The sequence below is a fragment of the Molossus molossus genome, unplaced genomic scaffold (genome assembly GCF_014108415.1).
Source record: "Molossus molossus isolate mMolMol1 unplaced genomic scaffold, mMolMol1.p scaffold_m16_p_20, whole genome shotgun sequence".
In the NCBI taxonomy this organism is placed as follows: Eukaryota; Metazoa; Chordata; class Mammalia; order Chiroptera; family Molossidae; genus Molossus; species Molossus molossus.
In genome coordinates, this window is record NW_023425356.1 from 35,934,738 (window position 1) to 35,952,572 (window position 17,835).

The 17,835-nt window shown below is 50.3% G+C and overlaps 1 protein-coding gene across 1 annotated transcript in view; it reads left to right on the forward strand.

The window, feature by feature from the left end:
- The window catches only part of HHAT (hedgehog acyltransferase), a 101,803-nt gene that overhangs the window by 38,809 nt on the left and 45,159 nt on the right, over positions 1-17,835 (forward strand). Inside the window, exons 4-7 of the mRNA XM_036273305.1 lie at positions 1,187-1,300; positions 8,075-8,269; positions 9,245-9,460; positions 16,614-16,785. Coding sequence (XP_036129198.1) covers positions 1,187-1,300; positions 8,075-8,269; positions 9,245-9,460; positions 16,614-16,785 — 697 coding nt within the window. The remainder of the gene's footprint in view (positions 1-1,186; positions 1,301-8,074; positions 8,270-9,244; positions 9,461-16,613; positions 16,786-17,835) is intronic.

Genomic DNA, 17,835 nt, shown 5'->3' on the forward strand with positions numbered 1-17,835 from the left:
CGGTCATCACACCAGTGTGTGGCAAACCAGCCGAGCCTGCTAGGCTGGCCACCTCTGTCTTCACAGTCTTGTATGAATCAAGATCAACTGTATCTGTGTTTTACCTTCTGAAAAAAAAAAGGTTTATAATATGTGTAACCGGTATGAACTTTCCCCTCAATCCTCAGGTAAAAAAACACACACGCACAAAGAGCCCCCACCTATTTTTGTCTAAATGCAATTAAATTTGGCTCAGAGTTCTACTTGCAGACTGATGAGTGGTTCAGCACCAGTAGTTACTGGGGGCTTCCTTCCCCACCCACAAAATGTGGCTGTTCCTTCCACACTCAGCTTGGCCCCCGTGATCTCCCTGGGGCTGCTGAGGCTGAGTTTCAAGTGTTGGCCCCCAGGCACCCCGTGTCCCGCAGAGGGTCACCTTGCCCTGCCAGGGAGCCACACAGACAGAGTCTGGAGCACAGACACAGAGCTTTTCTGACAGGAAGGGAAGTCTACTTTTCATTCTTCCATTATGATCTTTTAAACAAATGTTATTGTTGAAAGTATTACAGACGTTCTCCCTTTCCTTCCCCATTGACCCCTTCTAACCTGCTACTGCCTCCCCACCAGCCTTCACCACACTATTGTCTGTGCCCACGGGTTGTGCATGTATGCCTATAGGCTCTTGGTTCATCTCTCTTTCATTATACTCTTACAGGGAAACAGTTAATTTCTCTACCAAAGTATCCTCTTGCCTGTAGATAGCAGCAAGGTAACACGACCCGAAGCAGGTCTGCCCTTGGTGCCCTGTCCAGGCTTCTGGTGAAAGACCCGGGGACAAACCAGATGACTCAGTTCCTTACTTTCCTGGCCTGTGGGACGCTGGGTAACTGAACTGAATTCTTTAACCTCGGCTTGTGTTTTTATAAAATGGGGATAATAATAGCTTCTAGCCCACAGAGGGTCCTGAGGGATCAGCTTTTATAAGGACACTCATTTGGAGAATGACAACAAGGCCAGCCAAGCTGGAGTGGACAGTGTGTGTGGGTTGGGGTTCAGTGGGGAGAGGCTGGGAGTGTGGTGTAAACCCCACTTTGCAGAGATTAGGCTCCCATTGGCCTTCTTTCCAGTTGATTTATTAACTGGAGTTTGTGTTCTGCCTCAGATTGTACCAGAATCCCTCTGATGAGTTCCCCTTTGGCCTATTTAGGACTGGACCGACTTTGAGTGGAGCTTCTGGATGGAGTGGGGGAAGCAGCGGCTGGTGTGGCTTCTCCTTGGCCACCTGGCTGTGTCGCAAATGGCCAACCAGATTGCAAGGAAGGTATGACTATGGGCACCATTTCCTTTTAAGCCTCTTTCTCCTTTGCTTTTTGTGACAAAAGGGTCCGAAGCTAAGCAAGAATCAGTGGACATGGCTGTTAGCTTTGGAAGCTGGAAAAGATGAGAACGGATCGTTAACAATCAATCAGACATTTGAGATACAGGGGTAATACGTTCTTATCCTACATTTACTTCCCACAAGTTATTTTTCAAACCAATGACTGTAAAGGTTTCAAAGTAAAACTGTAGTCAGCACGGATGAATTTCTGGATCACGACACTGAGCTAATCGGTACATTGCTGAGGAATCTCTATCAGGTATGATCCCAGGTATGCAAAGCTCAGAAGTGTGCAAACTAAAATCGCCCATGCAAATTTACAAAGAGAGGTAAGATAATAAAAAATTAATATAAAACTCAGGAAAGTGGTCACAGCTGGTTGGGGAGGGACGTAGATTAAACCAGGGCAGAAGCCCTCCCCAGACTTTGCCAGGTGCGTTAGGTTGGTCTCCTTTGCTGGTTGGACCCAACTGGTTGGTCTCCTTTGCTTCTCTCTTGTTCTTGCTACTTCTTATTTGCTCCTCATAGATCGGTGTTTCTCTAGCTTTCTTCATTTTTACCCCACACCAGGAGACTTTTTAGCTATTTTTTCCTAATTGTCACTTTTCTATGATTTTTTTTGGGGGGGGGGGTACATGCCCCTAGCGGGAACCAAACCCGGGACTCTCTGGTCCGCAGGCCAATGCTCCAACCGCTGAGCCAAACTGACCAGGGTTTCTCTATGACTTTAATCACGGCTATACGGACTGTCTGTTCATATACTGTATGCATGCCTGTGCAGAGTACTTTAGTCTTCTCTCCAAGAACCAATTCCCTGCTCTGTTGGAGGAGATACAACCCCCATTGAGAATTGGAATGTAGACAAACTCTGTGTTCTTGGCTGGATGCTTTCCAAACTTCTTCAGTTGTCACTCCTACTTTGCCCTTGCCATCCTCGGAAATCTGCCCGAGTTAGGTATAGATGTCCCTCCATTTCATTCGCTTGCACCTTTGAGCTAAGGCTCTTGGCGTCTTCGAGCCAAGGCAGTACTCGGCCACGGGGTTAGAAGCACGTGGCCGACTCCCAGCTTTGCAGGTTTTCAGCGCGTTAGTTAATCCCTTCGAGTTCGCTTCCTCACTTGTGCAACCGGGATGGTAGCCCTTGCCTCCTGGGGTGGTGCTGAGGGTCGATGTTTTCTCGGTTATGCTTGCATCTGATGAAAGCCAAGTGAGTGGTGGCTGCTGCGGTCTTCTGCTGGTGGTTAGCATGCCCTGAGCCTGTGGCCCGAGTGTCCGGGGAGCAGTCCCCTCCACGGTGCTCAAGAAAGGAGACGCCGGTCTCAAGATCCCAAACACCTCCAAGGGCAGAGACTGTCTGTGCGGTCACACCCACATTCCTCTCATGACTGTCTTCCTCCGACCCCGACTCAAGTATGTGTTGGGTCCTGGGGGAAGGGATTGGGAGACACGGCCCCTTCCTTTGGAGGGGTGAGTGAGAAGTTACACAGGAGACGAAACCCTGACCTCAGTCCTGGACCTGATGTGGCAGTGAGTTGGGTGCCTGGGGGAAGGAGTGGGCCACATCTGCCCGGGGTGACAGGGGAGGCCTCCGAGGCTGTGGCTTGAAGGTAGTCGAGTTGTTTGATTTCTCAGCCCTGTACCACATTCCCAGGCATGGTGGACAGGTGGACCTGCCTTCTTACCTGCAGAGCAGTCTCATCCAGAGTCAGTAGGAGGTGGCTTGGTGTTGTTCTTGGGATGGGGCAGAGTTCACAGAGTCGTGTGTGTGTGTGTGTGTGTGTGTGTGTGTCTGTCTGTCTCCCACCCCTTTGTGACCACAGGTTTGATTTGTACGACAGCTGGTGAGCCGGGCTCTGGCTGGGGCCGGGGCACAGTGCTGCCTTTGTTGGAGTCTGCTTGACCCTCACATAGTATGAACCACAGCTTTGGCCCCGTTAGCTCTGCGCTTTCAGCACCTGGGCTGTGTGTTCCAGATGGCCTGCATTCGGCGGGTGTTTCCGTGCTTGTTCGGGGTGGAAGATTTGGGCCGGGGTTCTTTGATTTCCCCATCCTTGGAGTCCTCGTGAACTGCGGACAAGGCTGTGCAGGGCCAGACGTTAGCAGCTCTTGGTGTTACTGCCCTTAGAGCCTGCAGGGTGTTTCCTGGCTCCGTGTAACATCGAGTCTCATCTCTTCCTTTACAAGCCGTGCCTCTGTCCAGAGACAGGCAGGCTATTTTCAAAGGCGTGATTTTCTTTTATTTTTTTTGCCACGACAAGTAAGAAAACTTTCCACTGAGCTCCTTGGCCAAGGTTAAAGGCCTCTTCTCTGGGCCAGGCTCTCTGGGTTTTGGTGAGACGGCATCAGAGGCCGGTGCCCTGGGAGGGAGGCCGAATAACTGGGCTTTGGCCGCCGGTGTGTTGTGATTGGGTTGTGCGTGGGGCGGGTCAGACAGTTCCTCCTTTCTTGAACACCCCTGTGGCCTCACCACCACCTGAGACATTGTGTTCCCTGCCCTGCATGGATGCTTTGAGAAGGCCGGCCTGGTGTGGGGCCGAGCGGGGTGCTGTTACTAACCACAGGGCAGTTTCGCTGCACCTCTGACAGGCAGAGCCCGCATCGTTAGCACTGGGCCCGCTGGCCAAGCTCCCTGGCCACGGGACTGAGAAGCATGTGGCGGAGATGAGTCACTAACCTCTGGAGGACTGCGGGGAACAGCGCTCCCTGCCAGCTCGTTGCCGAAACCACAACCTAATAGGAATCTCAGACACTAATGGTTTTCCTGGAACCAGACTCGTCCACCTCCATCGGGGCAGGTCTAGGGAGGGATGAAGTCTGCTCTGCAGGGCCCACGGCCTCTGCTCCCGGGACAGGCAGGCTGGGACGGGGTTGTCAGGACGCTGGCTTGCTTTCTGTGCTCCCTGTTTGTTTGTGCAGACACAGAGTTGTATTTTGCAGCAGCAGCTCCCCTTGATTTTGTGGTATGTAATAAATTATGCCATGCGTAAGGACTATTGATGGACTCCTTGTATTTATTTCTCGAACAGTGCCCCACAGAGTGGATTGAGGGCAGATGTGGGGGATTAATACGCAGCAAAGTCTGGTTGCCAACAGGAGTGTCCGCCGAGCCTTTACATTTCGTTCCTCCTGACAGACAAGACAGTGAGGGAGACCACTCAGGCACAGCCGATTACCAGTCCGTGTCCACTGCCCAGAAAGAGGAAGAAAAGTAGAGGTGGTGTGAGAGGGGCATTGCCATCTTCCTGTGGCTGGGTCTTGACTCCCTGGGGAGAGCTGAAGACTAGATTTGCAAAAGAAAGGCAGGCAGTCCATCGTCTTTTCTCAGGGGTGCTGGTTTCAGCCTCGGAACTGTGCCAGCTCAACTGGCTTGTGGCCAGAAGACCTCACAGCATGATGGGCAGCAGCTCTAGCCCAGAGGTCTGCACTCAGAGGGGGATGCCTGCGCCCCGCCGGCTGCGAACTGCTAGAGACCCCGACGTAAAAGACCCCGTGGGTGGAAACATGCAGCAGTGAGATGGGGAAGGCCCCCTTCTAGTGCAGATGCCTTGGCAAAGCGGCCTTTGTTTATAAGGGGTTAAGTGGTCAAATAGAGACTTTGGAAACATTGTGGACCAAAAAGCCCCAAATGTTGGTTCTAATTTCTTCTTATGTCTTAGTTGTAACTACCAGGTTAAATCCCAAGACTTGGGGAGGCATATCCATCCATCCATCCATCCATCCATCCATCCATCCATCCATCCTTCCATCCTTCCATCCACCCCTACTCCCTTTTTTCCATCCATCCATCCATCCATCCATCCATCCATCCATAATTTATGAATCACTTGCTGTATGCTAGTGTAAGCCCTGTTGGATTCTGGGCTTGCCTTATTATAATATGCACAAGGCAGGATATTAGCCTTCTAAGGAAGGCTATCAAGTGGAGAGTCAGTTCCCCCTTCCCCGTTTTGAGAAATGGCTCCGTGCAAACAGGGAGCAGTGTAAACACAGGGAAGGCTGCCCACCCAATTCAGTCTGGGCAGTAAGCACTGTGTCCCGTCAGAAAGGCCACCGTGTTCTCCGTCTGGCTGTATCTGTACTACCACAAAAACTGAATACAGTTTTTTCCTTAATGATCAATTTTTAAAAAATTGCTCCTCTTCCCCTGCCTTCCTTTTTATCTTTATTAGAAACTGAAGAGCCTGGAATAAAGGGGGTTAAGGAGGTTGGGATAGTTCTGATGAACTTTGCATCCAGCTGGATGTCAAGTTCAACTTGTCTTATTCTCGAGCTTCAGCATGCTCATGCTTTGATATCCTTTAAAAGAGCGTTGTGAATGCAAATTAAAGCCCAGTGAGATACCCCTGCACACCTACCAGAGTGGCTCAGCTGTAACACAGTAACAATACCAAATGCTGGTGAAGTTCCGGATGAACTGGGTCACTCATACATTGCTGGGGGGCAGTGTAAGGTGGCCACTCTGGAAAACTGGACTATCTTATAGAACCAAACACGCAACCCGCAAGTTCACACTTGGGCATTCATTCCAGAGACGTGATCACTTATTGTTACACAAAACCTGAACACAGATGTTCATGTCAGCTTTATTTATAATAGCCCCACGCTGGAAATAGTCCAGATGTCCTTCAGCAGGGGAATGGTTAAACAGATGGTGGCACATCCGTGTCATGGAGTACTGCACAGCAACAGGGAAGCAAAGCGTTGGGACCTGCAGCAACTTGGATGAATCTCCAGGGAATTCTGCTCAGTGGGGAAAGCTAAATCCCAAAGATTGCATGATGCATCATTTTTATTTTTATTTTTTGGTACGTGCCCCTAGCGGGAACCGAACCTGGCACTCTGTGGTCCTCAGGCCGACGCTCCAACCGCTGAGCCAAACCGGCCAGGGCCACGTGCCGCATCATTTTGAAATGAGGCATGGAAGGCTACTCCTGCTCTATCAGGATTTTAGTGGAGTTTTGAGGATGGGATTCTAATCACATTTTTATAGACAAAGGAGGAACATCAGTGTTTTATAGGTGTTTCTTTGGCATTGTTCACATCTTCTCATCACCTGTTCTCCATGAATGTACATAGTAGGGTCGCCTTTACCCATCGGGGAGAATGAATGGGCGGTGTGAGGGTTAGTGGAGAACAGGAGGTGAACATGAGAGCATTTTCTGTGAAGTTGTGAACAGAACCACATCAAATGTCTGCTTGTACTGTTTGGCAGGAGGAAGCAGGGGGTGAGAACCTGGGGCAAGCTCGTGTGCCCCCAAGGTAGCTTTGGTGAGCACAGTTCAACTCGGCAGAGAATCTTGTCAAGCAGTTGGGGTGTGCACAGCACTATCAAGAATTTCCTGAAGCTTCGTTCGGCTTTTCCAAGTTGAAACGGCGTAAGCCTGCAGTGAAGTTCCCGAACAGATCCCAGAAAACAGGTTTTTTTCCAAATGGATCAAATAACACTTAATAAAAAGGAAGCTGTATGTGTGTGTATGCGTGTAGCAAGTGACAAATCCTGTAGGCCGTGTCGGAAAAGAACCTTGTTCTTTTCATTTGTTGGAACTACTTCTTAAAATAGTCTCTGGCAACTTTATTCCTTAAGCTTGCATTCTGCCCAGAGGTGAGTGTTTGGGGGAAAGTTTGAGGCAAATGTGTGGGCTGTTTTCTGTGGGTAGTAGGATGGAAAAATAGTAAAAATGAACTGCAGGTTTCTCTGATTTTCTTGGAACTTAAAAGTGGCTGACATAGTCGCTCATTTAAAATGTTCCTTCTTGGGCAGGAGTATAGGTTGGGGAAAAATTGTACTTCAGCAATGTTTTGGAAGAGTTAGCATCTCAGGATGGGATTTACAACTTATAGTCCCTTAAAGAAGTCTTTTTTTTTTTCTTTTTTTTTTACAAGAAGACATTCCTGGAAACCATATTTTAAAAATGCACACTGAAAAGAACAGCATATTTCCCTAAAATTTCTTCGGTACTTACTATGTATGCGGACACTGTTGTAAGCATTTTACATGAATTACCTACTAAATCCTCACAACCTTCTGAAGTAGATACTGGTATTATCCTAATTTTATATACAAAAAAAAAAAAAAAAGCCTGAGGCACAGCTAGTTAATGGGGACGCTAGGATTTATTTTAGGCAGTTGGACGTCAAAGCTTGAGTAATTACACCACCATGATGTGTTGCCTCTCAAACAACATGAGAACATTATTGTGGTTTTAAGTAAGCCAGACATGACCAAGAGTACAACATATGAGCAAAGACATGTTAATTTATCTATTTAGTTATTCAGTGTCAATCGCTATAAAACACGATCATTAAATATATTTTCTGATTCGCCTAAAATGAGACTGAATGTTTTAATCAGGTTGACTAATGCAAAGGCCTTCACACCACAGAAAGCAGGTACGATGCACTTTTTCAGTGACATAAATTTGACTAAACAATGTGCTAATAAAATAAAAATATAATTAGATATTTAATTCTAAATCTGTGGTTTAGACTTTAAACGCCATTTATGGTTTGGATGGCCCGGATTTCTCAATAAGATGCCCGAGAAATGTTGGCCAGTACTTTCCTTCACCTTCATTGTAGCAGGACAGTGTGTGCAGGGGGTCACTAAGCATCAGCTTCTCATATGCAGACCCTTCGATAACAATGCCCCTTAGCTCACCTTATCTCCTCTCCTCTCTCCCTCCCTCTGGGTCCCTCTCACGGGTCCGCCGTCCACAGCACAGACCCTGGATCCTCACCGCCTACGGAATGTGGGCCTGCTGGTGTGTGCTGGGGGCCCCGGGGACTGCCATGATCTTCCTCCACACCACCATCTCCTTCTGCGTTGCCCAGTTCCGGTCACTGTTCCTGTCATGGCTCTGTTCTCTCCTCCTGCTCTCCACGCTGAGGCTGCAAGGTGTGGAGGAAATTAAGGTAAGTGTCTCCATTTACCACGGGGAAGGAGAAGGTCCCTTTGGCGGTGCCCCCAGGAGGTAACCTGTGTTTTCAGGCAAGTCCACTGAAGAACTGTGGTGGGGCTCCTCCTGGTGGCCATGTGGGGTTGATGCACGCGAACGCTGGTGTTGAATTCTGCGGTTTTGTCTCTCGCAGCCGACTATGTCAGCCCTCTGGAGCAGCTCCGGGCTAACCTTGTACCTCTTCTCCCAGGTTGGGTGGGCGTGGATGTCGGCACAGATCACAGGAACAGAGGTCAGGACTAAAGAGAAAAGAAAGCACTAGTCCCCTGTGCATTTAATAACATGTCATCTATAGAGTACTGTACAATTTATAGGAAACTCTCCCATTCCTTATCCCATCCGGTGCCCACAACAGTCCCTGAGACAGAGAAGGCAAGTACTTCTTTGCACAGAAAATGTTGGGACATATTCCTTAAATCACTGTGGAACTGGAACTCCGGTGGTGTCTATTTTTGTTAATTTGTTCATTCATTCATTCATTCACTCATTCATTGATTCACGGGAAAGAATGTGATGGGAAAGATGAACTAACTAGTGGACAACCTGTGTGACATTTACAAGCCTCTCTCTGTCCTTAGAACCATGGAGGTGCTGTCAAAGCGTCCACTGGGTTGTGGCTCACCTCCCGGTTGCCCACTGGATGTATCTGACAGGTGCTTATTCGAGAAAATCTTCATTACGTTGCCTCAGGCTTAACGCTGAGTCAATGGCTGACGTTAGAGACACTCTTCTGCCCACTGCTCATTAACTGCTTGTTTTGATTTTAAAACGTGACATTTACCCGCGGAGATTTATTTACCTGCTCATCAGTGGTCCTCGACTCCCTTTATGGTACAAGCTGCTCTACTCGCGGAAGAAGTCTCCTTTTCCGGAGACTGGACGATACCGCTCCTTGCCGCTCACAGGCTGTTCTCTCCTGGTGGCTTTGCAGAGAGGGTGGTACAAGACAGAAAACGAGTACTACCTGCTGCAGTTCACGCTGACCGTCCGCTGCCTGTACTACACCAGCTTCAGCCTCGAGCTCTGCTGGCAGCAGCTGCCCTGTGGGCGCACCTTCTACTCCCTGCCCTGGATGATGGCCTACGTGTTCTATTACCCAGTCTTCCACAACGGGCCCATCCTCAGCTTCCCGGACTTCATCAGGCAGGTGGGTCCCGGGGACTGGATTGGGGCTTGGTGGACTAAGCCTCTGTCTTTGTTGCCATGTTCGTGCGCGTGACTTCTGAGTGTTTTCATTCAGGGGTGCCCACCCATTAAAATCACATACTATTGTCTTGATTTTTTTTTTTGACATAATAAATACTTTAGGAAAATCAACCTTTAAAATAGAGCTCGACCTGTCCAGGCCCTGGTTCTCAGTGGACTGTAGCAGCCAGGATTAACTGCGAGGGACTCGCCGGGAACCCTGCAGGGCAGTCCCAGGGAGAGACAGACCAGGTTTCTCGTGCCATTGCTTCAAGTAGAAGGAGAAACTGTCTGAGCTGTTGGCTGGCAACTAGTATGCTCCCTTTTACTTTTATACACGGCCATAGCCTAGGAATTGTTCAGGGCGATTCAGGTGGGAAGATGGGCCGAGTTGAAGGGAGTTGGAAGGCGACAGTGTGTTTTTGGGTCTGGGTGCCTGTTTCTGCCCAGGACCCTGCGTGCCCTGTCTGGACAGCGGTCTGGTCTGAAGCTCATGTCAAGCTGCCGTTATTATTCCCACCTCATTCTTCCTCCCACTCAGATTTTTTTTTTCACATTCCACAGCTAGCCTCATGGAACATGTTTATGAAATTAATTCATTTTAGTGTTAGTAACTGGAAATACCTAAAATGGTGTTTCTTAGGGATAGTTCTACCTCCTACAACGAAAACAGTATTCTGAGTGAGGTACGGAGAATAATACGCATGCATACACAGTACATACCAATACCTGCAGTACATATATACACACAGAGAACACACATGCACACAGTACACACATGTGCAAGCACACACACACATACACACACACACACCTAGAAGTATAGTTTAAAATGCAGAACCAGCCCTGGCTGGTTTGTCTCAGCAGTTAGAGCGTCGGCCTGCGGACCAATGAGTCGTGGGTTCAATTCCAGTCAAGGGCATGTACCTTGGTTGTGGTTCATCCCTGGCTCTGGTTGGGTCGTGTGACACAGAGGCAGCCAGTCAATGTGGCTCTGTCACATCGATGTCTCTCTCTCTCTCTCCCTCCCTCCCACTCTATCTGATGATAAATAGAAAAATGTCCTTGGGTGAGAAATTAAAAAAGAAAAGTGCAGAGCCAATGTTGAACATTTTCAGAGGACAGCATGAAATGTGCCCCCTGGAAAAGTTGGAGGGTTCTCAGGAATCCCTTAATTCCATCGCAAACATTCCACTAAGTTAGGCATGGTACTAAAAAATATATTTGTGCATTATAACAATAATGTCATGTTTTAAAATTGCCAGTGACATTATTTAACATTTTCCCCATCTGCACATCTTTAAGTGAGATTGGTATTCTAGGCAGATATGTGTTTATCGTATGGTTTTGCATACCTCTGTTTGGGTTCCATAGGATCATTCTCCTGCCCTGAAGTGATTTTAAATCTGTGTTTGAAAATTATGTTTAAAATTGCTGTGTAAAAGACAGAGGTGGGTAGCGATGGCAGCCGATCTTCTGACTCTGGTTCTCAAAGTATGATCCCTGGACCAGCGGCACTAGGACCACCGGGGAACTTGTTAGCTGCAGATGCTCAGCCCCCTCTCCCCCCAGGCCTGCTGAATCAGAAAGTCTGGGGTGGGCCCAGCCATGTGGTTTCACAGGTCCTCTAGGTGAGTCTGATACATCTAGAGGTTGGAACCACTCTCCTGAGCTCCTCAGAAGATTAGGGGTACAGGGTGGGGTTTTGTGGGTACAGTGTAGGGTGGGTTCAGGCTCTCCGAGTTGTCTCTTTTATAATCTCCTCATCCTTGTGAGTTTTGAATTCTTCCCAACATTGCAGCCAATATCTTTTGGACTAAACATCCACACATGCCCCCCCACACCTCTCTGAAGACAGATAGTAATTCCCAGAGAAACATGGACTCAATCCATTAAGAGGAAACATTATTTTCCTACCTGAAAATTGAGGGGATTTGCCCTATGGGATGTGCCGTTTGTTATTATGCAAATCATCATTCTTTTCCTTGATCATCTCCCTCTCTGAAATCACCCCAAGGGGTCTGGCAGGAACACAGGAGGCCCACTGCGGGTCCTGTGTCTGCTCCGTGGACGTGAGTTTTGAGGTTACTGCTCACCTACACTCAGCCGAGGGCACCCATTCTCTCGAGTTTCATTCTGGGGAAGAGAAGGGCGGGTGTCTCCCCACAGGGACTCAGGTATGGAGCCTGGGTGGCATCGGTGTCCTCTCTGTCTTTTCTACCCCTTTCAAATTGGTAGCGATTTCTGAAAGCAGGGAACTCGGAAAGACAAGTCGAAACCTTTGTCTGTGGTCTGGGAAGATTGATAGAAAAGTTGGTCTAGAAAAGGCAAAATGTTTAGTCAGCTACAGGGCACATGAAAACACACCCAGGAAGTATCTGCAGTTGCCAAAGGTGCCTATGGGGCACTTACCTCTGGGGAGAAAGGTGGGCTGCAAAGGGGGCAGTTGAACTAGGAAGCTAGTCCAGGCTGGAAGGAGTCTTTCAAAGAGGCCAAGAAGGGAACGGTGGGCCAGGGAGGAAGAACGCTAACTGGAAGGGCTTGTGCGCAAGGCTTGCTCTGGACAAGTGTTTGAGTGAGTGAATACATGCCTTTAGCTAGAAGGACTTGTAACATTGAAATTCCAGGAGCGCAGACTCATGTTTATACTGACGAACTTCTGAGAGCAGGAGAATGAGGCTGTGCCAGCAGGGGGCAGCAGAGCCCCACCTGGAAACCAACCCAGGACCGAAAAGCAGCAGCCGGCTGGGCATCTGCACATTCCCATTGCTAAATGGCCGTGCTGGGCAAACCCTTGGGAGAATGTACCTTTCGCCTATTTTTTTTTCTAGCATGTAGATTTACACACCAGACGAGGGGAGTGTGGAAGAGGTGTCCTCTGTAATGTAAGGTAGAGGAATTTGTACACGATCATGAACAGGTAAAATTTGCCTGTTAGAAGGGCTCAGTGCCCTCACTCAGAGTCATCTCGATGGCATTTGGAGTTGCAGGAACATGGGCTTCGTTTATTTTCTCCCATGGTTCTGTGGAGTTTGGATACTGAGCTTGGTGTGAAGTGGGGGGCCAAGGGGCCTGGGGAAAGGCAGGACATGCTGTGTGTTTGCTTAGCCTGGAGCCTGGGCCACCACCTCTTACTCTGAACAGGTGGAATGGTTCACTGGGGGGCTGGTGTGGGGGAGGATGGTGGGCCTCAGGGTGGTGGGACTGGGGCGGGGGGCTTGTCCTGGCTGAAGCTGTGCTCCTGCCCCGAGGATGGAGCCAGTGCTCAAATAGGGAACTGCAGGTGGCTAAGAGCAGGGACTCTGGAACCCACCCCCCCTATAGGGTTTGAATCCCTCCCTGCCATGCTTTGGCTTGAGAGTGTTTGGTGAGTTACTTACCTTATTTGTGACTCAGTTTCCTTATCAGTAAAATGGGAAGAACAGTAGTACCTCCCTCACAGGACTGTTACAGGGATTACAGGAGTTTGTACCGGTGATGTGGCTTGACACCTAATGCTATTATCACTGCTACTGTTAGCCAGAAAAGCGCCTGGCAATTCTGGGGTAAGTTTAGGCCAGAACGGAGACCCTGGGTGTCCAGTCTCGTGGGTGGGTGCAGCAGCAGGAGATTCTGGGCAGTGGCCATGCCAGCCTCAGAGGAGGTTAGTGTGCTGGCTCCGTCTCCATGGAGAGACCCAGGCAGTTGCCACAGAGGGGAGTCCCACCCCCCAAGTGGCTGGGGCTGGCAAGAGCCGAAAAGGCAGTCAGTGTCCCGGACAGACTGCTCAGGGTCTGGATGGGCTTTGCTTCTAGCATCTACCTGGAATCATACAGACTCTGATAAATGATACCAATAGCACTCGCTCCAGGCCAGGTTTTGCATGTTGTAACTGATTTCATCCTCACCACAGCCCTAGTAGAGAGATACTGTTGCTATCACCGCAGATGGTCATGTGGAGGCAAAGAGGCTAATGGCATGCAGAGTGGGGTGGAAGGAATACAGGTGCGAGCCTTTTCATGCCAACTTGGTGAGTGCCCAGGAGTCAGAGAGAAGGTGCAGCGTGGCTTGCGGACATGTGGGTCCGGAGGCTCAAGCCGGCCAGTCCCAGTCCTGTGGCAGCAGCACCCACTGCAGCTGGCCTGGCAGAGACACTGTATTGCCCACCATGGTCTGAATGACGGGGGAGGAGGCAGCGAGGGTCTGATTAGGAAACGGCTTGTTGGGAGTAAAGGGATGGTGTGTGACCGCTGACTGGACGGAAGCTCCCCCACCACAAAGGAACAAGCTCCAACTCCGATGCCCTTGGCCCAAACACAGATGTTGGAGCAGAGGGGGCGCAGGTGGACAGATGGTTCCAGGGAAGGCCTTGGTTTGTGCTCTCACACACTTACATTATCACTGTGCGAAGGAAAGGAACTTTCCCTCCTTGAAAACTGTCATCTTTAATCATCAGAATATCTTTAAAAGCCTTTGGTATTTCTTTTTATGCAATTTGCATGAAATGAGGTTTAAAAATATAATCTGCTTTAAAATGCACTTTGCAGACGAGTTAGTGTGTGTATGTTTTTTTAGTGGTGCCTTAAATGCCCATTGATGGCAGTTTCCAGTGGTCTCAAGGTTGGCACTGCCCTAGGCTGGAAATGTCTTGAATGAACAGACCAGAGAGCAAGCCAGCTCATCAGGTGAACTGTGCTCCGTACGTCTGTTCTTGCAGGGTCGATGGGGACTAAGGTGAAATTTTTAAAAATAAAAAGCAGTTTATTAGATCGAAGGTAGAAACCGACTGCCATAGTGACCTGACTCTAAAGTAAACCCAAGAATCACCTTTTCATTCTGATCCCCACCGGAGTACATGTTTTATTGTTTTTAAAGTTTTATTTTATTGATTTTTAGAGAGAGAGAGAGAGAAGCATCAATGTGAGAAACATCAATTGGTTGCCTCCTGCACACTCCCCAGCCAGGGACTGAACCCCCTTCCTAGGTAAGTGCCTTGACCGGGACTCGAACCGCTGTCTTTTGGTGTCCAGGACGATGCCCGCTCCAATCAACTGGGCCAGCCGTCCAGGGCAATAACCACTTTTTTTTGGAAAGGTAAAAGCAAATAGAATGGAAAACTGGATTGCTCTCCTGCTGCGTTTACTTGTAAGTTAAGGGACAGACATTGAGGTTACCCGAATGAGGAGGCAACCAGCGTCCAAAGGGAGCGCTGTAGAGGGGAGTCCCTCTGGCCCAGTGCAGGCACGAAATTACCTTCCAGGACCTGGTGGGGAAGCTTTGCCCCGAGAGCAGGTACGTCATCACCGAGAAGCCAGCCAGCTACAAAATGCACACGATGTTTCTTCTTCATCGTGGTGTTTGTCATGGGACTGCACGCTGGGTCGCTGACCAGGAGAACTCTTCAAGGCCGTTACAGTGACTGTTTCCCAATGAGCAGGTCGGTGTGCTGGGCGCATTGTCTTCCTGAGCGGAACCGTGGAACTCTAAAGGAAAAAGAAAGTTCCCGTTAGCATGAGCAGTTTACATTACAAGGTGAAATCATCCTCAGTGTAACTAACCAAGCAGGTGGCAGAAGGCAGAAGTCCCCTTGTGCAGATTGCCCCATGCCCCTGAGCCAGAGTTTCTTAGGCCGGCCGGCTTCGCGCTGGAAGAGGGCATCTGGAGAAAGTGGTAGATCGCCTGTCAAGGCGGAATAAAAGCAAATCCGCTGGCGTGCAGTTCTGCGGTCGCCTCTAGGGGGAGTGCCTGTCACTCCTCTGCCAGCACAGGCACCCCCAGGCCCTGATGTCACTGGAGCCTGGAAGCTGAGAAAGTGCCTCAGGACCCCTCCCCCAGGAATGGCCTTCCGTGCTGCTGTGGTGGTGTAAGCCCTCACTGTCAAGGGCTGACTCGGGTCCCTTGCCCCTCAGCAGATGTTTGCAGACACCCCTTTGTGTGCCCTCCCGCCTCTGCATTTCAAGGTGGCCTTGGGTCTCATGAACTGTCAGCGTCAGGCCCCGAAGGCGTCCACGCTCCCTCTTGCTTTCCTGTTGGTCTAGTGGTGTAAGGCTGGACTCGAACTCACTTCCAGTTTTACAGCGCGCGCCTGCATTTCAGAGTCTCTGTGTTTTAAACTTCCGTGCGTCCCCAAGCAGCGGGCAGCGAGGTGAGACCGCAGAACCAGGCCACCTGGGCAGGACTCTGATTTTTGTGGGTCTGTATTGTCCACAGACACTGAGTTTGTCTATATCTATGAATAGTCAGCACATCTCTCTGTCACCTTTGATGTCTGGCTTGGAATCGCCTCCCAGTTGTGCCCCGTGGCTGGCATCTGGGGCGCCACGGGGGGCGGAGGTGAAGCCGAAGAACGGACAGTACGCGGCACGTGATTATGAGACATCGAGCACCAGTTGTCCAGCGCCTTTTAAATGTAGATGCTGCACTTGGTGCTTTGCTTATTACATTTAATCGTCACAGCAAATTTTATTTTATTTTATGTACGAGGGAACCAAGCCTCAGAGAGGATAAGTAACTTGCTCAGGATCACACAGCTGTGTTGTTTGTGCTAGAATCTAATCCCGATTTTGTTTGATTCTAAGGTCCATGTTCTTAGCGATGACACTGTACTACCTGCTAAGCAAGAGACAGTGCCATGTACGGTCCCTGTTTGTGTTTCCTCTGCCTTGTTTCAAAAGCAACTTAAGCAAAGATGACACCCCCACACCTAACTGTCCCCTTGTTCTCAGGCTCCGTCTGTCATTCTGCTTTTCTCTTACCGGTCCTGTGCCCCTTCTGACTTGGCCCTACTTTTACCAGCCTTAGCTGTGCGTGGGTGATGGGTGAAGACAGGCAGGGTGACCCTGAACCCGAAGAGACCCCCGAGCCCCAGGTTTGTGCAGGGCTGTTGCTGGCAGGAAGCTCTGCGGAACCCGCCTTGGCTCCTGGCACTAGGCTAGCCGACGCCACCCTAGTCTTACCCCGGGGCGCAGTTTTCAGGCTCAGGTTGGGCATTTTTTACCCAAGGCAAACGAAACCAACCCTCTTGTCGTAGATACGGCGATACTGTGTGTGGGTGGTTTATTAAACCAGTCTTGGGGACTGTTTGAAAGGCTCAAGAGACAGAGGGGCAGCCTGATGCCTTCTTTATTCCCCTGCAGATGCAGCAGCGGGAGCGCTGCCCGCTGCGGGTCAGCCTCGCCGTCCTGGCCCGGGGGCTGGGCCACCTGCTGCGCTGCTGGTACCTGGCGGAGCTGATGGTGCACCTCATGTACATGCACGCCATCTACAGCAGCGCCCCGCTCCTGAGCGCCGTCTCCTGCTGGACCTTGGGTGAGTGTGCGGGTCGCCGTCGGAACCAACGTGAAGAGCTCGCGTCAGAGCGACGCTGGACTGGGGGCAGGTGGGGGTGCGGTTGTCTTGAGCAACCCCCACCCCTTTTTTAAACCTCGTCCCTCTTGCGGCCAAGATGGCACACGTGCGAGGTGGCAGGTGGCGGCGAGGGCTGTGCTTTGTGGTCTGGGAACCCAGGATGGCCGCAGTCCTTTTCAGAATGGAATTCGAGCTTCGCTGGGGCTGCCCCTGTCTGGTGGGGCCGCACAGCGCTGGGCAGGAGAGGGCGGGAGGTGCCCAGGGCAGCCTCTGGGCTCCTGCTAAGAGGCAGTGCTCCGGGACTGAGTTGTTCGGCTCTATCCTTGTTGTTCTTGCGAGCAGAAGGAGAAGAGTATACATATGAGCTTTATCCTCAGACATGCATTCGAATCTCAGCTCCACCTGCCGCTAGGGCAGCCTTTGGCCGCTTGCTAAACCGACTCCCCCTGAGCAGAGAGCAGACTTTGTGGATTCACTGAGACCATGCAGGCGAAGGCTTAGCCCATGATGTGTCTGGTAGACAAAATTAATGGTGTGTGTAAGGCCCTGTCTTCGCCCCCTTTTCTTGCCTACCCATTTCTTTCATTTTTAATCCTCACCCAAGGACATTTTTGCATCCATCTTTGGATAGAGCAGGAAGGAGAGAGGGAGGAAGAGAGAGAGAGAAACATCGATGCGAGAGAGACACATTGAGTGGTTGCCACCCTCACGACCCCAACCGGGGCCGGGGACAAACTGCAACCGAGGTAGGTGCCCCTATGTGCAAGTGGGTGGTCTGGCGGTCATTTCCTCCGCAGGACTCTCTCTCCGGTGCAGGGCTTGTCTGCGGAGAAACCACTGTCCTTTACTCCTCGGGCCAAACAAGCAGGAGCTGTGCCCCATCCTGAACCAAATCCCCCCATTCCGTTTGCTGTCCTCTCAGGAACTCCCTGTGGTGACCGACTTGGCCCTGTGGTCTGACCTCCAGCTGCCGCCCCAGTGGGAAATGTGTGATCTTCCGGCCAGATTAAT